Source organism: Labrus mixtus, chromosome 23, assembly GCF_963584025.1.
Source record: "Labrus mixtus chromosome 23, fLabMix1.1, whole genome shotgun sequence".
Lineage (NCBI taxonomy): Eukaryota > Metazoa > Chordata > Actinopteri > Labriformes > Labridae > Labrus > Labrus mixtus.
Window position 1 is genome coordinate 8973655 of NC_083634.1, and position 22184 is coordinate 8995838.

General features: G+C 39.9%; 1 protein-coding gene across 1 annotated transcript; it reads left to right on the plus strand.

Annotated features, from left to right (window-relative positions):
- Positions 1–1181: 1181 nt before the first annotated feature.
- Positions 1182–21936, plus strand: zgc:194930 (uncharacterized protein LOC557813 homolog). The gene is made up of 3 exons (XM_061031003.1): positions 1182–1459; positions 15236–15288; positions 19894–21936. Exons 2-3 carry the CDS (start codon positions 15257–15259, stop codon positions 20642–20644), a joined length of 783 nt encoding a protein of 260 aa, XP_060886986.1. The 5' UTR covers positions 1182–1459; positions 15236–15256; the 3' UTR covers positions 20645–21936.
- The last annotated feature ends 248 nt before the right edge of the window (positions 21937–22184 follow it).

Below are 22184 nucleotides of genomic sequence, written 5' to 3' on the forward strand. Positions count from 1 at the left end.
GTCTAATATTGTATCTTGTTGAATTATAAATGCTAATGAAAGTAAATCTTGAATCAAGTTACTTTGCCAGTATTAAAGACAATCATCAATAGAATTGAATGTGATCCCTTTCCTCTGAATAGTTGTTGTTTAAGAGCATGTGTGTCTCAGACTTTTGTATGTAGGAGTATTCAGTGGTTAATGTATTGAGAGTTTTTATTTTTATGTAGCCTACATTTCAAAAGACAGAAAAATTACTGCGTGTTCAAAATATATTTTCTATGATGTTTTTTAATCATCTAGTGACCCTTTGCTGGGTCCTGACCAAGTGGCAACCTCCGGTGTTGAAAAATGAGTGCTTAAAACCCGCCTCAGCTCCGGCTCTTAGCCTGTCGTCAGGTTGATTGAAAGTTAGGTTGAGACAGGACTTCCAGTATGGCGGCTGCTGTAACAGATAAGTGACGTCACTCAGGCTTCGTCCATTCATATTTCCGCTCTATGGTTCTGATCCACAGGAATCAGAATCTGTATTAGGTCTATTGCATTTTTAAATTTGTGTGGGTATTAAATTATCTAAAGGTGACAGCTAACATAGATAAAAGAAAAACGAATACTGTTAATCTTAAACATGAAAGAAATCTAAAATATACCTATCTATTTTAGAGATCCCCGGGTACATCAGCAAAACACTGATTTAGGAAAGTAAGACAAAACAGTGTGCACCAGCTTTGTTCATATCCAAGTATTGTACTTTGAATCAGTCTTGCTTTGTTTTGGCCCAGTGGCCACTTGTGGTCGGCTAAGTCAGTAAAAAGTCTGCACACCAAAAAGCATTTTACCTTTAGACTATCATTAAAGAAGAAAAGTCAGGTAGACTATCAACAGGACATATCTAAATGCAAACAGAAGTTTTTGTTAAACCGGCTATATGTAAAAATCATGATGTGACATCATTGATGGTTTCATTTATTGAATAAAAGTTACTTTCAATCATTATCAGGAGAAAACAAATGCTTTTTAGCAGTAACATGACAATTAACTTGTGTTTGAAGCATCAAAAGACAAATAGAAGGACTGTTGTTTATTCCGAATTTTATTTTAACAATATTGAGTTCTTTGATTTTACTTTGAAAGTAGTGACAGGAAGCAAATGTTTGTCATTGTGTAACCTTGACAACTGTCTCCTAGTCTCCCACAGTAACTACCCATCAGCAGTCGGCTGTTCAAACAGGAGACATGGGACTGTGGAGTCACCGAGGGGGGGGAACTCTTCTCAACGATTCACCACAACTTTTCAAACCGAAGACACAAAGTCACATCAAGCTGAAGGCGTTGGAAAAGCCTTTTATTTTCCATCTGTTTTATTAATTTTTTTTTGCTCAGTAAAGGACCGGAAGTGAACAACTTAAATGACAGCTGAAGTTATCCGTGCCTTTTTGATACCTAGGGCAAAGTGCCACACCTTCGCTTAGCGCAACAGGTAAGTTGAAACAACATTTGGTTACTGTTGCTTGTCTTTGTTCATTGATAACATGAAAAACACGGTTTAAAACTATAATTAAGTAGCGCTATGAGTGTTTTTGGTGCAGTAGCGTATTAAAATAAGATAGAGCAGCTTCGACGGTCATCCACTACAACAGGTGGACGGTGAGTGGTGATGTCAGCCATATGGCGGCTACCCGCTTTGAAAAACAAACCATTTTTTAAATAAAACTTTATACAACACAAACTTAAAATACTTCACAATAAAGCCTTGTGAAGTTTGAGGATGGATATTTTCGTAGCTGCATAAAAAAATATCCTGAATTTAACTTTATATGAAAAGGTGTAGGCTACATCTTAAAATATGAGCAGCCCTATATGTAGCCTATAGCAGCTGTTACACGGAGACGTGAGTGAACACCTGTTACACCTGCTGCACTGCATCGGCTAGTAAAGGTTACTTTTCATATGAATAGCCTACACAGGACTTTGCAGAGCTGTTAACATTGGCATTACTATTGCCATTGAAAACACAAGAGGCATCTTTATATTTACAAAATGATGTTGTTATATAAGGTTGTTATTACGTCAGATGATCCAAAAGTGTTTACATTTATTTTTGCATCTTTCATACTTCTGGTGGAGGAATACAGTGTGATCATTTTTTATTGTAAAAAAAAAAAAAAAAGGGAAAAATAGCATAGGCTAGATATTAAGAGTTTTAAATTACTCACACTGTAAATTATTGTAAACCAAAATGTCCTGTCATAATTTAATTCAGCTAATGGTGTGTGTAGCACAAAGAAAATAAACAAATCTTCTCATTTAAAAAGCTTTTTTTTTTAGCATTGAAGTGACTCTAAATATTAACATTTCATCCGAAAGGTTGTCATATCATTTTCAGTTGATCTTTAGTCATAAATGATGAGTTGTTCAAGCCTGTTTAGACTTAATTCATGACAAAGTTTATTCTGCTTATTAAGTGTTTGTTTCTGTTATAAACACAGAACTGAACCTCGTTATTAAATGTTGCAGATTGTCAAACAAAGTGTTTACACCATGCAGGACTGGAATTAAAAAAAAACATTTCCTCCATTCCCTGAACACATCACGTGTGCAGGTGAAGTTAATGAGTGAGCGGATGGGCTGATATTGGGGGCATTTGTTCTTTGTTGGGATGAAGAGGAGGAGGAGTGGTCTTGAATCAGTTAGGCAGAACTCATGTTCACGGCCTTGAGCTATGTTTGCACATCTAACATGTAGACTCAGTGAACTCTTGTGTTCTCCAGAACTTTATCCCTGAGCTTAAACCCGTCATGTCTATCATGTTAACGTCAGCCATCATACATCAATGTGTCTCTTAAACCGCCATGAAGGATTTCTGACCTGTTTTCTTTTAGCTGCAGGTGGGTGAGGCTCGCAGTCATCATCATGGCAGTTTACATACACAGGACAGGATGCTAAGGAGCGCTTTGTTTTTACTTTAAAGGCGGACTCTGCCCATTTTCCAGCCTATTAGAAAACACAACCATTTTAAATGTATGCAAATCATATTTGCTGTGGGGCCAGTTTGCTCTGCAGCCAGTCTGCATGACTCAAACAGGATGTGAACAAGAGAACTCCAGCAAACAAATGCTGCTGTTGACATTCATATTTGTTTTATTTGCTCGTTTCATATGATTCAAATCCCATTACACTCAACATGAAATATTTTCTCATAATACGTATTCACTGTCCGTGAACAAAGAGGAGCAGGAAGAAGAAAAGCACAATCAGATGGCTAACCCGGTGTTTTCTCTTTCTTTCACAACTCAAAAATAAATCAACAAAAGCTACAGAAACAATCAAATACAATCATTTACTGAATAAATTAATCAATTCCCATAACTTTTACACATTCATTGTAATGTAGTGCGTGTGAGTTGACTTTTTAAATTAAGTCTGATCGCTCTTTTCTGACCACGGAGCAGAATCCAAACTATCCTTTGCATTGTTCAAAACACCAACACATTTACAATCTTTATAGTGTGGGGTTTCCAGATCAGTTTTTCATCAGTTATGACTCACAGAAATGTAGCTTCATGTATTTCATTGGAACACCGTTTACAAACATATACTACTGATTCGTTCATCCTTTTTTCTATCATTAATGGACTTGGAAATAGATTTTGTAAATTAAAGGATGTGATGTTGTGTAGCAGCGGAGAAATTCTGATCCTTTACATACCATAACGTTTAAGAGAAGTGTAGTATGGCATAAAAGCAGACTGGGATACGGGGAAAAATAAGTAATTATGTCGTAATACATTCATGTCTAGTTTACATCAGGACGATCTTAGACCTGGACTTTTCCTTCTAGATTTATTTTTTTAGACTTTCCCGACTTTAGTGAACAGCTTTGTTTCTTTTAAGTTTTGTTATTTTTGAACATTCATTTTGTATAGAAAACAAAGGAATGCTATATTTTTGACATTTCTGACTTGTAAATTAGTCAATTTGATATTTTTGTCAAGGTCTCTTAGTCCCACTTTCACAAAATTATGTGTAAAGATTTCAACAGAACTATAGCCACCACATAATATATAGGCTGTTTTTTTTTTTTTTTTTTTTAAACATTTTTTAATCTGTAAAACAATAGATTCATCCATAGAAATTAATAGTTTAAGGACTGAACGGTTTGGACAATCAAAATAATCATAAGTCATTTAACAAGCTTAAATACCAAACTGTGTCTCTCTATGTGTTTAATGTCCATATTTGAAGATTTGTCTGATTAAGAACAAGATGAAGACGTAGTTTACCCCCTTTTATTCACCACTACAGCTCCGTCTCTTCATCATCTAAAGTGCACTATTCTGGCTCTTGTTTACCTGCTAAAGTGCGATTCAGAGCTCATGGGTCAGGAGGATCATGGGAGGAAAACAGCAGCAGGTCTGTTTGCTCTGCGAGCGAGGAAGGGAGTGTATTGATAGTGCGGGCTGCTGGGTGAAAAGAGAGGAAACAGGGCTTGTTTATATCAGACTGTAACCCAAGGCCATCTAAGAGGAGTGTTTGGACACAACACATCATATTAATATGCACACAAACAGACACACACACACACAGACTCACACACACACACACACACACACACACACACACACACACACACATACTGGGCTTTATAATATCATCTGATGTTTTAATTGGGCTACGTGATCAATAAAAGAAAAAAATAGAATGAACCCCCCCCCCCCCCCCCCCCCAAAAAAAATGACAATTTTTCAAAAAGTGTGTTGTTCCATTTTATTTATTGGTTGCCTCTGCAAATCATCAAATCAGAACTGGTTTCTTTCTGAAATCACACACACACTAACTCCCTACCTCCTGGATAGGGAGTTCTCTATAGGGGGCGATATAGTGCACTAATCGACCCAATAAAAAAACATTTTGGACACTATGCTGGCCACCAATAATGGACAACAACAGACCTGTTAGCCCACTTTTTTTTCACCACATCCCTCCCATGTAACCCAAAGGAACTTCATACGTCCCTCTGCACACACACACACACACACACACACACACACACACACACACACACACACACACACACACACACACTGGTTGCTAGGGTATAAATCATGACTTTATATTACAACACATGGCTTACATAAACCAACTTGTATTACACTCTATTAGATGACCGAGCTACGTTGCACCAAGAGGGTTTCATCTGTAAAAGAGCCGACTCCTTTGTTAAAAAGTTGACTGTATATCGTACAGAGAAACATTCATACCTACACCTTAGGCAACAGCTCTCTGAATGTGCATTCAATGACTGTCAGAACATAATATAAGACAGATTTTTGTGAACCATCACGAGCCTCTACCATTACTCAAGCTATTTGTTTTTGTCTGTGAAGATCATCTACCTGTATTTAGTTTTATAACGTTGGTATGTACAATGTTTAGACCAGCAACTCAAACCCTCAGTTGATACAGAAATGGTTGGATAGATTTCAATCATACAAGGACATAACAAGAACAACTGGTATCAGATGTGTGACAAATAGGGAAGATTGTGTTAAGAAGGTGTTGATGCTTTTTTGTGTCTTGAGGTGGTATGAAAGTAGCAGAGCGAAGAGAAACTTTCTCTTTTCAATTTTTTTATATTACAGGTGCTCTGTCAGTTTTTTTTTAAATTTGAATGTAAAAGATTTTATTGGTTTACATTCTGTGTTTTGCACTAAAGGGCTTTTTTTCTGTCCATCTACGGTTAGTACTTGAACGGCAGATTTTGGTGTTACTGTTTTCTTCTTTGCTGCCTTTGTAAGATAATTTCTTTGCATCTTGCATGTTAATGCCACATGTAGTTCAGAGGATGATTGTGAAAGTACTAGCAGGAATGTGTATTAGACCAACAGTAAACCTTGTGAATAGGTATTGAAACAACTACAGGGTACCTTTACGTCTACATCTCCTCAGTACCAAACACAGTGTGATTTGGATTTATATGTTGAGCAGTACTGCTTGTGACTTCTCACTGAGGAAGTCCAGCAACCAATAACATCAGGAGTGGTTGAGGGCCAGTCGGTCCAGTTTAAAGCTCTGCTGCTGTGGTATGACGGTATTAAATGCTGAGCTGACATCTATGAACAGCATTCTCACTTTGGTGTCTAGGTGGGTGAGCGCTGGGTGGAGAGAGAACATCTTCAGTGGACCGGTTGGCTCGGTTTGCAAACTGGAAGGGGTCTAGGGTTGTGGGGAGGATGGATTTGGATTTGACTAGCCTTACAAAGCACTTATTGAGGATCAGGGTTAGTGTGACAAGGGAATAGTCATTTAAGAAGGATGTAGAGTGTGCAGACATTTAGCATACAACCAGGAATGTTGTCCGGACCAGCAGTCTTGCCGGTGTTGATGGTGGAGAGTGTTTTCTTCAGACTGGCTGCAGACAGCTGAGCATGGTTACCTCGACACAATGTCGTTATACAACACATGAATGAGTTAACATAATTATGAAGCGTGCTTAGTTTACAAGACAGGGACGTATAGTCATGTCTGTGTCTGCACATCTGAGGTCAACACAGAGAACAAGACCGCTACTTTACTGACTTTGAGGCTTATTTTAAGTCATTTATGTCAGATACAGCCAGAACACTGCAGGATTTCTCAATACTGAAGGCTGTGCACTATGTGTACCCAGGCTTCCAAGCGTGCCAGGGCTAGTCAAACGAAATGGACTTTAGGGATGAAGTGTGCTTAGGCACGGTACGGATGGCATATTGTGAGTGTGAAGAGATAGGACCTCAAGGTGCCAGTTCCCCTGGCAGTCTAAGCCTTTTGGACCTAGGAGCTGGTCTGTATCTGCGAAAGCCATAAGCTTTGGTAGTGATGGTTCTGGTATGGGTCACAACCTCAATGCATTTTCTGATGTATGTGGTGACATTGTTTGTGTATTCATCAATGTCTGTCTGATTTTTGTATGTTGCTGCCTACTTAAACATCTTCCAGTCTGTGGTGCAAAGCACTCCTTGAGTTCAGAGGTGGCCCCCTCTGGCCCCACATCTCTGCTTCTGAACCGGTTTGGTGAGTTTCACTTTCAGTCTGTATGCTGGTTTTATCACAACAGTAACGTGGTCAGAGAGCCCAATGGGGGGAGGGGATGCCTTGTATTCTCCTTTGTGTATGGTGTAAACCTAGTCAAGGGTGTTGTTTCCTCTTCTTGGAAAGTCAACATGTTGTTGTACTTTTGGAAATACAGTCTTGAGATCTGAGTGGTTATAATCATCAGCTGAAACCTTCTGGTGGGCTGTCTGCTCTTCACTTCTAGTCTGATACAGTTCAAAAAGTGCATCATTCCTGTCTGTGTGGGTTGGGGATATATAAACAAAGGCCGACAGAATCGCTGTAAAATCCCTCATCGAAAGGTCGGCACTTGATCTAAACTCCGACAGAGGTGAACAATGTTTACGTTTACCAGCACAGCACCCCGACACCAAGCTTCACTGATGTAAATACAGACTTCACCACCTCTGGTCTTTCCTCCTTAAACAAGCGCTCCGTCCACTCAGTGGCACATTAGTCACTCAAGTTGGATGGCTCACTTCCAGTATGTTGTCAGTTAGCCACGTTTAAGTAAAAACAAAACAAAACAATAACTCACATTGTACTAGGCAGCTCGTAGCAGTTGTATGTGATCCAATTTATTGTCTAGGAATCTTACTTTAGTCAGGAGAATGGTCGGGATAGCCGGCCGATTTGTTAGCCACTAGCCTAGCCCAGGTACCTCCGTGCTTGCCCCTCTTCTGCTGCCTTTTGAACTGTTTATGGCGTCTCCTCTTTGCAGAGGGGGGCAGCATTTGAGCCCGTTGTCGCAGGCCGTCGAAGTAATCCATGCTCCTGCAGTGTCTCCATTTGTGATGGTGATCTGCCAGTGTGTAAAATGTGTAACTGACGATTGTACTTGTGTACATATGAAGACAAAAACGACAAACATGACACACTTCCACACAAAGAACATAATAGAAAAAACAGAAAAGCACCATTCTTTAGGGACAGAGAGGGGCCACTTAATCCACACATGTCGCCATCTTGACATGTTAAGTCAAATCTTTAGTTGCCATACCCGCAGAACCCTGTTTTTTTTAAACAAAACTCTTTATAAGTGAATGAACTTCACCCAGGCTCTGTTCACAGGGAGAATATTTTAAGACCTATCTTTCTGGATAACATTTTACCCCCTAAGCCATCATTCTGAAATAGCTCTGACTGCCACTTCCTTGGGTTTCCCCTGGATTTCAATTCCCGTCCGCATTTAGGGGACACTCCAGAGCAATCTCACTTTTATTACACCTGTGTCTCCAAGATGAAATGTTTCAATTTCCTCTGAGGAAAACTCACCAAAAAAAACTGGAGCCCGGCCAAAGCTGCAGGCACTGAAATATCTCTGCCCTTCAGTAATCGTCCTCCGATCTTCCCAGTCGTAAAAAAATAAATCCGGAGCAATATATAAAATATTGAACGGCACATTGAGCAGATAAAGCACTGTTATGGCCAGCTAACAAAGGCCAATATCTGAATGAATGATAGTGATTTGATGCTTAGATTGAATCCATGATCTCATTACGACTTTGTAGGCTCCTCTGGGAACGACATGATTGGTCAGTTTGATTTTCTGATGTCAATCTTAGTCAGCAGCCACTTCCATAAAGCCTTCAGGATGCTTCAGAGGCTGTTTGAGACCAGTCTGCATTGCTCTTATTAGTGTTCTTGGACCACAGGGACTTTTTTTTATAGTTCTAGGAACTGTTGGAACCCTCCCCCTTTTTTATTGATCCTGCACCGCAAGAACTTTGAACTACTTTAGTTCCTGGAACCCTGCTTAGAGGAACCCTTTTAGCTCCTGCTTCAATGGTGGTGTGAATGAAGATAAAAAAGTAATCTTGATGTGTAGTTCTTACAGAACTCCCTAGTGGATAGTTCCTAAAATGTTTGGTCGAAAAATACCTTTTGTCGTTCTGAAATGTTTTAAAAATTCCATGTACATTATGGCTTTCCTAACATAAGTGAACTGAAATTATTCATATCACTAAAAGACAATTTAAAGGCAGACGTGTGTTAATGTAACTTTTGCAACTACTGAACTACTTTTTCCAAACCATTAGCAACAGAATACACAAAGGGACGATGTAGATACTCAAGTACAATTACAGGTTCAACTGGAATGAAATGACTTCTATTTAGGACCGAGAAGAGCTCTGACATCCATTAATCACAAACAAAGCGTAATGATAGGACTTTAAAGGTGTTTTTATTGTTTATCTTCCAAGTGTTTACTCTGCAAACACACTGAGATGACATCTGCATGCAGACTCATCGGAGCCAGAACACACATCGGCACATTAGTCATGTTTGCTCGGTCGTTTTCTTTAAGCAGACTTGCAGGAGGAGTTGTCTTTGACTTTTAATGTCTCTTAGTTATCTTGGCATACAGTGATGTCATCGGCGTGTTACTCAGGGTTGCTAGGAGCAGCGTTGTTAGCTTCTCGGGCTAAAAATGCACCGTGTCATCTCCCCCCTGCAGGACTCTCTCCCCTCAGACTTTGAGTGTGTTCCTGCTGAGCAGCTGCAGATTTGTCAGCCCAAAGCATCCAACACATACAATCATACCATCAGTCAACCCACACACACTTTTTGACTTGCAAATCTGCAACCCAACTCCATGCTGGTGCAGGACTACTTTTTCCGACATAGTCAGCCAACCATTAGTCTGCCTGTTCAGACAAACACACAACAAAATGTAAATAGACCTTACATATAATATAACAACAGTTTACTTCTGTCGGCGAAACATTAAAACATATGGATTTTTTTCTATTTATATATTAAACTTAATCCACTTCAATGGAATAAAATAGTTAAAATACAATGGATCTTACATTTAACATTAATTTTAAACCGTAACTTTTGCTTAATAAAAAACTCTTATCTGATTGAACAGGATTTCTTTAGATAAAACTGTAAAAATAAAGCCAGTGACCAAAAATATGCCGCACTTTATGCAAAGTTACATGATGAATGAAATCTTTATTGCCCCTAGGGGAATTTGCCTTGCACAGAGAGCTAAAAAACACAATACAAACAAAAATTTACAGGACAGCACATAAGAACACATAAAAACACACTAAAGCATCACATGATTCAATGAGGGATTTAAACTTGAAGTTTAAACTTGATTGAATAATGTAAAGACTCAAAGAGAAGTTGTCATGTAATGGTGATTATGTAACTTGCATCAGTACTGTTATGTGAAAAGGTTCCTTCATACCTTTCCACCTGCCACCACCTCCCCTTCACTTACTGCAGCCAGTAGAGTGATTAGGCTGAGTGAGGTCACCTGTGCCTGATTGGACAGAGTGGAGCCTTCAGTTTGTGTAGTGTTTTTGTTTCTACATAAAAAGGTGAAATAAATAATAATGAAATAAGTTTCATGTTTCCTGTTGTTAGTTGATATTATGCTTTAGCTCCCACTTGAAATATTCTCATGATATGTTGCTGTCTAATGGTTTATTGTTGTTTCAGGGGGGGTTTTGTTTCTTTGGCTTCCCTTTACTCCTGAAATGGTTTGCTCCAATTAGGGCGGGGCCAAGAGAAGTATAAAAGTAGACTCAGCCGGAGTCTGGGGGAAATATTGTTGTTTGTGACAGCCTGCTGTGACGCTGTGGTTTCTTTCAGTTTGTTAAGTGTAGTTGCTTTTTATTAATCTGCGCAGGACTTTTGTTTTTGCTTCTTTGTGCATTTTCGGTTAATAAATTTAATACTTTATTTTAGCAACAAATTCTTACTCCTGAGCAATTCTTCTACAAGAACTTCTTTTTACTCACCACCAGAGCCGAACAGCCACACTTTTATCCAATTTTTCATGCTGACTAACAACCAGTTATGCTACACTTTAATAAATACAGATAATTATGCAAGCTGGAAAGTTATTTTTTTCCACATACAGAGTGTTGCATTCATTACATCGCCGTCAATTACCTGGATTATTGGCAGGTCTGGGTTTATAGATCCTTTGTTCTTGTTGAATCCTCCTGATGGTTTGACACGAGAAGTCATGAGAAAGACTTTGGGTTAAATCAAAAGCTTCTAAAGTTCACGTTGTTATCTGCTCTATGACGTCTGTTCTCTTTACTATCATTCTCAATTTACATTCTGAAGCACTCACGTCAAAAGAAGAGATAACAGTTTACATAATACAGAACTCTGTTCTTTAAAGACCAATACCTTCAGTTTATAGCTTGGAATATTTTATACATTTAAAACAGCAAAAAAGGAGCACACTCAACCGTAATAACATTTTTCACGTGCACGACCAGAACAAGACTAAAGAGAGACAGAAAAGTCAGCAGGCGAAATGTCCTTCAGAGTTTGTTGTATCTGGGTAGAGCGTACAGATCAACAACAGACACGTTTCAGCACATACATTATTTTGCCTAAATATATGTAATATGTAAAAGAGATAGAGACCTACTTGTGGAAACAAATCAACAAATACATCTCAGTTAGGTGATTGATCTATTATTGGATGGATCAGTTGTTTAAGTTTGAACAAAATGGCTCCAGCTTCTTAGACTGGGACGGTTTTCTCTGTCTTCTAACGCCTGTCTTTTAAAATATTGGCTGGACTTCAACGTGTGATTTGAAAGCATCACTTTTTGACAATGTTTCACATATACTTTAAACATATCAATATTCATATTGCTGTATTTGTGTCTAATATTAAGTACAAAATAACAAACTATAGACCGCATGGTGGATTAGTTAGACATCTGCTGGTGATTAGATGTGACAACAAGTTTTTTTATGGACATTTTATTCCAAAATGTATAGTAATAACGATCAGATTATTTAAAAAAAAAAAATTAAATAGTTTCTAGCTGCAGCCCTCGAGTGAGTCCACTAACTTGAAGTTAGTCCATGCTTAATTACCCTCCTGTCATAACACGGACTGCTCCATGTGCTGCTCCAGTGTTTGAATCTGTAGTGAAATCATTTTGCCAAAAAGAAACTAAAGTCATTCGCACTCATCATTAATTCAAAACAATTTAGTTACTGCAACAAATGTGCCTTTTTCTTCAGCAGATGAACTCAAGGATGCTCCCAGCAAGACTCTCAGTCACATTATTTAAAACAAAAATACAGACACATATTATAAAGAATGCAGGACACAATAAAGCACAAGAAGAAATCAGAGAGGAGGCAGAAATGAACCTGAGTCGAAGCTCATCAGATCACTATTGACCTGCTCCAATGTGACTGCTGATTGTGAAAATCAGCTGATAGAGAGCCAAGCGCTTCATTAACAAGACGGTTCCCGATGCCTGCTGGGAAATTACCTCCTCTTTTGCCCCCTCCTGCAAGATAAGGGACACTTCAGCGTGTGCAATCAGGTGTATAACCTGGTCCTCTGTTTAAAGCAGCGGACCTCGGTGTCACTCTGGATTGCACTTGGCGTAGTACTTACATCCTCTTGTCCTTTTTTTGTAAGTGGCTGTGAATGTGTCAGAACGAGTGGAAAACGTGGACAAATCATTAGAGATAGTTTCTAGTAGGTGAAGAAAAAGAGCACTCAAAGACAAGAGGTCGGTTCCTGGGATGCCCTGGGATAGCGAAGTCATGCTTTGCTGCTTTTTACACAAATAAGAAAAATGTGACCTGGCCATGAAGGTTGTGTTCCCTGTGAGGCCATTTGTCATATCAGCTAACACTCAGCCGGCCCGCTTCAGAGCGGTGTGCTTTTTTTAATCACTTTTTTTATTAGCACATTAAGAATATATTCATCCCTTATTCATTCTTCAGAGAAGTCTCTAGAATAATGTCTCTTTTGGATTTCTAAGTGTAGCTCGTTCCCGTCAGGACTTTGCACAGAGATGTGTTAAGTCTCACAGCATAGCTGAAGCCACTTACATTGTAGTCGCCTGGACTTACTGCATCTTAACTGTTGCACGACTAATGGAGACTCTTGAGTTAAGAAGACCAATGGCTTCTTGATCTACAGCTGTGAATTTCTGTTAACTATTAACAAATATCGAGAATGCCGTTATCCTACCAGCCTGTTTTTTGCAAAATCCCTGTTTCTCTACTGGATATGCTCTGTGCCCTGAAGCTCAGTGGTTATCCAACTCCTTTACAAATGCCTCATTGTACCAAACTGCTGCACTCTGCTCATATGTTCTTTACATTTAGTGCACAAAGCACAGCGTAGAATCTCAAAGGTACATATGCAGAAATCCATCCAGAATTTAGGGGCGTTTTGAAAGGCTGTAAATAAAGGTTTTCTATTATAAAATAAAGTTCAGAACCTTTTTTTTTTTTTTTTCCACAGAAACAAATACTACGAGGGAGTATTAGGGCCACATTAAGGGTGGAAAAGGAGAGATTTAAAGATTAAAAAGAAGAACCTCAATGTTCCCAGATAGCAAGAGAAAAAAGTAATAAATTAACGAGAATAAAGTCATAAATTCAAGAAATCATCATCATAAATTAAAGACATTAAAGACGTACATTTACGAGAATAAAGTTGTTATTTTAGCGGACAGTGTCTTTTCTCTCTAAATTTTTATTTCCACCAAAGAGGTTATATTACAGTTCTAATCCCAGCTGGCTTGTTAAAACATAACACACTTTGAACAAGCCAGCCAGTCCGAGTCTATCGATATATCAGAAGAGCAGCAGCCATCCGTACAAAACTGAGGAACAGTGAGCATCTTGTGAAGTTATACTTCGGTTTAGGTTTCACAAATAAGGAAATACTTTATCATTTGGAACATTGTCTTAAATATCATGACCCTGAAAAGATACCGGGCTTTTCTGAGGAAAGATCCACACTGACTTGGAGGACAGTTTTACTTTGTGGCAGAGGAAATATCTTAGAGGGTTCCTCTTTCATGCTGATGACTGTTCTTCTGATACAACCTTCAGAATAATCATTTTGAACATAGCCTCGTTTAAATCCATTTTCAAATTCAATATTGCGAATTAACGACTTTAATCTAGACATTTTAGTTGTTTTTTTTCTTCAACATGGCCTTAATACTTTGTCGTAAAATACTGAAGATGCTACCAGCGGGATTGATTTTCTTCATCAGAGCATTCATACTGAGACTCTACTATTCCTTAACTTGTTGATGCACACTTTTAAGAGGGCCCACTTTTTTTATTCTTGAGAATATATATTTCCATATAAACTTTTTCACATCTCCGTGGCTAAGTATCTCAGTTAAAATTAAATCTTTCTTTTTTCAAATCGTGTGAAGATTGGAAATGTGCATGTTTCATAAGTCTGATGAGCATCTACACTAAAGTAGTTTAAATGAATACATAAGTGCTTAATGTGCATCTGTCCACTGCTAAAGATTGTCCCTGACAAATGAAGCTTTAGCTCTTATTTGACAGAAGTTTTAGAAGTACTAAACTGACACATTATTAAAGGGTAACATCCTTTGTAGAAACTTTTTAGCTTCAGTATATAAGTCATTGTTTTTAAATGTTTTCATGGATTTTTGAGGCAAGAAAAGAGTAGAATAAGTTGTAATGAGTTGGAGCTGTAGCCGAAGTCCTTTGTACTTTTCCCCTTCTGTCAAAAGTTGCAGCTTAGAAGTAAAGGGAGGACCTGCGGGGTCAGAAAGTTACGGTTAAGAATAGAAAGGTTTCTGTCTCGTGGGCACACATCCCTCTTCTTTTTTCACTCCACAAAGAGATCGTGTGTCCTCTACCTTTGTCGCTGTCTTTCTCCTCCACTCGCAGACAAACCCATTCAGGACTCAGTGATTAATTATTTACCCCGGCAATGAAATGCCAAAGCCAAGAGAAACACACCACCAGGAGAGAAAGGTCACACACACACACACACACACACACAGCAGTGATGGATGGCAAAAACATCTTTATCGTTGCTTCGGGCAGACATGATTTTCATCCTCGTGTCCAAACAGGAGAGACCAAGGGCGAAGCTAAAACTTGACTGATGAGCTGAAACCTTCAAGAGAAGCTCTCATTTAAAAACCACTCACATGTCAGAGGTTCCCGAAGCGGCCGATCGATGGCGGCCTCGGACTCTGTCAACGTATCTGTGAAACTTTAACCTTTCCTTGATGAGCCTTTCAGAGACACTGATTGTTAAAATGTCACCGCCTGAAAATGATACATGCATGTTTTCAAGTTTATTCAGTTCGTTTGGTTGACGGGCGTTTGTGTGATCAAAGTTTCATTTGAATGTCTCGTTCCACAGCTCCACCACACAGCGAGCCAAATGGGGTGCCAATGCTGCAGGATGATAAAAAGGTGAGAATTGTTCCTAAATCTGCATTTTGATAGTTCTGTGCTACCTTTCTGTCTTATACAAACCTTGATGACTTGTTGTAATAAGTAAACAGTCGTGTTTTTTGATCATTTGCTGTTTCCTCACAAAGCTGCTAGCTAGCATGGCTGTGACTCTATACAAGTGTTCAGAGAAGCAGTGGGGCATGTGCAGGAAATTAAAATTAAGCGTATATTTATGTAAATTCAGAATTTTAATTTGATCTACTGAATCACTCGACACTGTGTCACTTCAACCAATCAGGGTTTAGGCTTCTTGACTTCCCAACTGTGTTCACCCACTGCACCCAACCACCTGGCAAATCTTTCAACAGACCAACACCCCTTTCTAAACAGTATATCAGCGATTTCATTGTATCAATCATTTTGACATATCGAGGGAGAAAAGCTGTTCAAAAGAGGCGGTCTCTGGGTATTCCAGCAAGCTTTGAGAAGTAAATCAGACAGTAATAATACACATTGAATGGGGGGGCGAATTTTCAACTTCTCTCCGTTGCATTTAGTGGGCTCTGGACCGATGATTCATCAGAGATGACTGTTCAAACCTTCATTCAAAATACAAAAATGTAAAAGTTGTTTTCTGGGGTGCAGATGGCCCAGCAGTTAGGAAGCGCCACATGTAGGGAGGCTATAGCCCTCCAAGCGGGTAGTACAGCTCAAGTCTGACCTGTGGCTCCTTTCCGGCATGTCATTCCCCACTTTGTCTCGCTCTTTCTCTCTCTCCCTGGTTTACTACTCCATCCACTCTCCTATCACATAAAATCTAAAAATAAAAAAGGTCGCTTTCTTGCCGTCTTAAAATGAAGTCGACAAAATATGACTTTTTTTACAAATATACATCATGATGTTTTATCAGCAAAGTTTCCATCCATTAAATGCACAGTATGTAAATACCGCCACTAGGGGGCTCTCAATCAAAACAATAACAAAAGCTGACGTCGAGGCTGGAGGGGAATCATGAGACTCTGCTACCCCACATAGCATTCTATAGATTGTCCGTTTAAAAGCTTTTCAATCTAAAGAATATCGTGTTTACCTGCGGGATTCAACCAGAGTGCAGCCTCGATTTTTAAAGTCATCAGTAGTTGGTTTCAATCAGAGAATTCTCTGGTGGATTTAATAAATCAATAAATCAAGGCGTTTATTTCGTGGTCATAACAGGAGGGGTGAATATCTGTGGTCCTTTTTAATCTGACCCCACCTTCATCAATTTAAAATGCGCAACACAAATATTGTTTTCGCTCTCAGTCTGGACACAGCTTTAGTGTTGTAAGTCCTGTAACATTCAGTGAACTAATAAGTGCTGATTCAACGTTTGTACGAAGCCTAAGTGTTGGTTTAATCTGTCTGAGTGTTGTATTAGTTCGCATTAGCTTGCCCCTCAGTTAGCTTAAACCTCTGATCATTGTGTAGAACTGTGGTCCCCCTCCTCAGTAACAACCTCTCACCTTTGATTTCTTATCTGCAGCTCCACCGTGTTTCCTCGGCCACATTAATGATTTCTTGTCTTGTTTCGTGCAGATACTGAGAGGTCCATTTATAATACGTCTGCACTCTCAACCTCACGTGGGAGTCAATATGCCAATAGCCGTCACCCTTGGTTACTGTATTTCTCTGCGGCTCTGTCTTTTCATTAAAGGCCGACATGGCGTTGTTGTCAGGGCTCGACGTCCCTCTGCTTCTCGAGGACAGAGACGAGACAGAATCGGAGCGGGAAACAAGATTTTGATTGCAGATTAATGAAAGGGCACGCTGTGACTCGCATACCAGAGTCGTAATCCCCCCTTCTACACCTTTTTTTTTTTTTCCCATATCACCGACACACATATGAATGCTTGTGACACACACTCACACACACATACCTCCCTAATTGTCTGGAGTGTCACATTTCTGGGCTTAGTGGTGTTTGGAGTTTGACAGGGTGGGCCTTTAGGTTACTGGGTCAACAGAGCAGTTTTAGTATCAGCTCGGCTGACACTCACACATTACCGACGAGCAAACTTTTTTATTGTGTTAGCTAATTAGAAAACTGTAGAATTAAATCAATAATATCAATCTTCTCCTTCACATATCGAAACATTTTAAGGGCAGCCAATGTCTAAGAAATGACAGAGCAACAATGAAAATGTAGATAAGCAACTACATTTAGTTTTAAAGAGCAGCTCATGTATACATGTATGGCCCGCTTGTGCAAATTAAGCTGCCCCAGAGTCACCTATTGGGCCTTCTCTGCCAAAGATACAAAAAAATAATTAATATTCCATTTTAAAGGTCACATATAATCCTCCTTTGCAATAAGTTTCAATAAGTCTCAGAGCTCCCCAAAAACATGTCTGTGAAGTTTCTTGTTCTAAATCCACTCTGATCCATTATTTGATCATGTCTATAAACCCCTCTATTTCAGCCCTGCTCAGAACAGGCTGTTTCTGTGTCTGTACCTTTAAATGTACATGAGCTGTGTCTGACCACGCCCCCTCTCTGGAAGGGCTTGTGCGGCTCGGGCTTTCTTGCACTGCGTGATTGTTCATGGTTTCTGACAAAAAAAAAATATGACACATTGTGCTGCGTTTTGTGCCTTTCGTCATATTTGTCTCACTCTGCTACACCAGAGGAGGAAAAAAACAGAAAGATTGTAGCAACCAATCTGAGTCCTCAGACTAGACTGAGTGCCCTGATAGGATAGCATGCCTCCTGTCGATGATAAAAACACAGTTTCATTTTCGCTTTTGTCCACCCTTATGAGTCACTGACCTTTGGAGAAAGAAAACACCTTCTTTGTGTCTGGCTTTTTCTGAAAGTGCAAATTTGACCTTGGCAGCCAGGACACAGCATCAGCGCTGCCCAGGAGTTAGAGAAATGGAAAACATTCATTTCCTCGGGTTTCCACTGTGCAGGGAAACAGAGGGAGGGAGGCAGGCTGAGAGAGAGGTGCTCAAGTCAGAGGGTGACCGCCTGTGCGTGTTAGATTGTCGCCATAAACGTGTAGGCGGGAGCTGTTTGTGTATATGTCTGCTCACCAGAATAAATCAATACATGTGAAAGTTATCTGCCAAAGTCTGAGCAGTGTGAAGTCAAGCCAGAAGAGGATGAAAACAACTAGAGGACAAGTTAAAGAAAGTGGAGGCGGGAGTGAGACAAAAGATGGAAAAAGCTCGAGGGGAAAACACTCAAATCAAGGAGAAGTCGAGAGCAAAAGGAGCGTAGATTAGGGACTATGTTGCACGGACGCTGAGAAGAAGACGAGGAGGGGGAGGAGGAGGTTTGTGCGGCGGCTCCTGGAGAGTTGCAGGGTGGAGGAGAAATCAAATGAAAGAGGAAGAAGAGACAGGTGATGAAAACATGAGGCTCTCGCAGCAGGATATGTCTGACAGCCTGTTACACTGCCTGCACAATAAAAGCCCCCCTGCCAACGCTCCCTCTACACGTCTAGGTGTGTCTTTGATAACATATAAAATCCTCCAAAGTGGAGGTTCAGGCAGTCATTACAGCCGACAAGGGACTATTTAAGGTGTGGAGCTGGAATGAGCGTTGATTAGTCTCAGACCTTTGTTGACCTCCATCGTCCTACGAGGAAGTGAAATCTGTGTGGACTATAATTTACACAATAAACTGAATGTATCACTGCTGCTTTATCAGAAAATTAAAATACATGATTTTGATTCTGCATTCAAGTGAAAATGTTCCCTGTCACTCATCTTAATGAGACGAGCTCAGTGGCATATCTAGAATACATTCTGAGCCTCATGCTAATAATGAGCTGCACATTTCTTATTTTATTTCTCCATTCTTCCATTAGTATAAAACAACCTTTTTCCAGTCTATCAGCAGGAGGCATCACATTTTGACATAAAATACAGTAGAGTGATATCTCCAGGAATTTGAAGTCTAAATTACTTTTGGGTAATGTAGTATCATTCGCTTCCTCTGTTGCAATACAAATGCTTGTAAGTTACATTTTTTTAGCATCACATTCCATCAGCTAGCATCCAAGTTCAGACTTTGTTTTTTTTTTGCCCAAGATTTAGCCTAATACAAATATTCATACCTCTTCTACACGTGCATCAGCTATGAAGAGAGTCAACTAGCTTGGCATAAAAGCTGGAAGTGGCTCGCCTAGCTCTTCCCAAAGTTCATAAATACACTGACAGACATCAATTCAGTTGATCTATCTGACTTTAGACGTCTTTATCGAGACATTAAATAAATCTGAATGTACAACATATGACTGACCTACAGGTTTACATTACATCCAACAGGACTGTTTTTCAACGTACAGTCGATTCCAAGCTAAAACGCTATTAGACGCTAATACAATAAATCAAAACACTTCACCGTGCTGAGTCTGCGTTTTCATAGAGAATCTGTAAATCATTGTTTTCATACAATGATGAAGATACATTTTGACTAAAAGGATCATCATTCTGGGTACTTTGGATTATCTACGGACGATAAAAAAAATATTTACAGATAACAAATTCTAAGAAACAACAAATCCTTGTATTTTCTTTAACAATATTTTGCTGGTGGTTTGATACGTTCTCTATCTGTCTCTGTCTCTGTCTCTTGCAGCTACATCTACGACCCCTCTGTGGTGGTGGATGGGAGGAAGCCGGACTCCGCAGACAGCATGCTGTACCATCCACACCGCCTCTCAGGGGGAGGCCCTCGCAGCGACCACAACAAACAGAAGCAGGGCATCCACAACCTGGGCTACAGCAAGTCCAACGACAGCACGCTGAAAATGGAGGCTGACAACAACCACGTCAACCACAGACTGCACGCTGCACCTTCACCTGCGAAGGACAGGCAGGGGAACGCTCCACCTCCAGAGGTTTACATCATCCAACCTGATCCGAGGTGGAAGATTCAGGAGAGAGGCCCGAGCCAGGTGCCCGTGTACCCGAACATAGAGGAGAACCAGAGGAGCTACGGTGAGCGAGGAAACCATCAGACAAAGAATGGGTGGGACAGCTCCATCACGATTGACAGTGGAATCCCGTCAGCAGACGAGGTAGACGAGGGTGTAGGAGGAACGCCGGAGTACCCCTGTGACACGGGCGATGAAGGTAGCATCCTGTCGGTGGACATCCACACCAGCACCACCAGCCTGTCCTCGGCAGACACCAGGGACGAGCGCAGACTGCCAAAGAATCCAGATGTGTCCACCGTGGAGAGCGGGATCTCCGTGATGAAGAGCGAGGACGAGGAGGAGTCGAGGAATGAGGAAGAGGAAGAATGTGTAGACAGCATCACGGACTCGATGGTGGCAGAGGCTCTTGCTGCTCTGGAGGCCGCGACAGCAGGGGAGGAGAGCGAGTGACAGGCAGAGCGTTCGAAAAAACCCTCAAGACTTTCCCACGCTCCTGAATGAAACCTCGGGGGATTTTATATCAGAACGTGGAACTAATGAAGGAAAACTGTCGGGAACAGATTTCATTTGAATATTTTTGTATTCTGCCCACACTGACGGAAGATCAAGTCTGCCTCGTGAAGGAGGCAACTTCCCAAAAGCTGCGAAGTTTCACAAATAGAGACACGATTGTGTAGACTGTGAATATCACCAGCAGCCAAATAAGCCTGTTAGCTATTTTCAAACTGTTATATTTAACACTCCACAGTCCTAAAAGGCCTGTACGTGCTCATTGGCTGCTTTGCCACGTCCATACTGCCCAGTTACAGGTGTTGATCCAAAATTACCAATATGCTTCTATCAGCTTTTTGCCTCATTTTGGAGTAAAGCTATGCTAATTGCTAGCATAGAGTCGTTATATCCTTGCCATTGCTTGCTGTTTTCTTCAGGAATTTTGCCCTTGTTTCACTTTGAAGAAAGGTCATGTTTTTATACCCTTCCCATGTTCTTTTTTTTGTCCTCTCTTTGTATTTATATTGTTCTTGACTCACATCATTGTAGATTAATTGTGAGAGGAAAGTGGATGCTGCTTAAGCTTTGAGCAGCTGGGTTCAGCAGTTTATGAGGAGGCATTCTTTATTTATATCTTATTGTGTCATCTATTTTGTAAGAATCAAACAAAAGGAATATCATATCTATTTTAGAAAACTAAGTTTACCACTTGTTTGATTTGCTGTCAATTCATAACGTAAATCGATGCACAACATCACTGTGAGACTTTTTGTTTTATTGTAGCATATCAGAAGAGCTATGCACACTTGAAATCTTGAGCAGGTTACCAAAGAAAATAAGAAATAAGAGAATCATACATTTCACTGATAACACTTTAGTTTCTGTCGTTTTTTTTAACCTCAGCTGAACTTTGCGCTTTAAAAGTCCAGCAAATGTCAAACCCTTCAGAGTAAAACACACAGGGGCCATCAATCCACCCTAATAGATCACGTTTTCCTCCTTTTTTTTTTATAGGTCAGGTTTTGTGTTACTGCTGTTGCCTGTGACATTAGTTCAATCTGCAGCTTGTTTATGTGCCTAACAACGAACTCATTGAGGCTGAAAAAGCTCAAAAGTGTTTTAAATGCTAAATAAGCTGATTTGCTACACAAACTTTCACTGCTCCCCTCCTTTCACTCATCGTTTGCCTGCCAAATCATCACTATTCAATATCATATGTTTGTAATGTAAAATAAAGGAATGTACTTTAATACATGGAAACTCTGAGGTGTTTTATGTATTTCTATGCAATTGGCATATTTAGATTTTTTTAAATGTGATTTAACATTGTGACTATTATTAGCCAGTTAGCTTTTGGTAGCTAGAGTAGAGAAAAATACTGTACTTTATGCAGGGCTGCAAAGTATTGATTCAAGATTGGAGTGAGATTTTTTTTTTTTGAGGGGGGGGGGGGGGTTAAGGAGTAGTACCTACTTATAATCAACTGCAACCTTTTCCG

Coding starts and splice junctions, on each gene's coding strand:
- zgc:194930 (XM_061031003.1), top strand. CDS start 15,257: ATGGGGTGCCAATGCTGCAGGATGATAAAAAG. Junction 15,289..19,893: donor TGCTGCAGGATGATAAAAAG/GTGAGAATTGTT, acceptor TGTCTCTTGCAG/CTACATCTACGACCCCTCTG.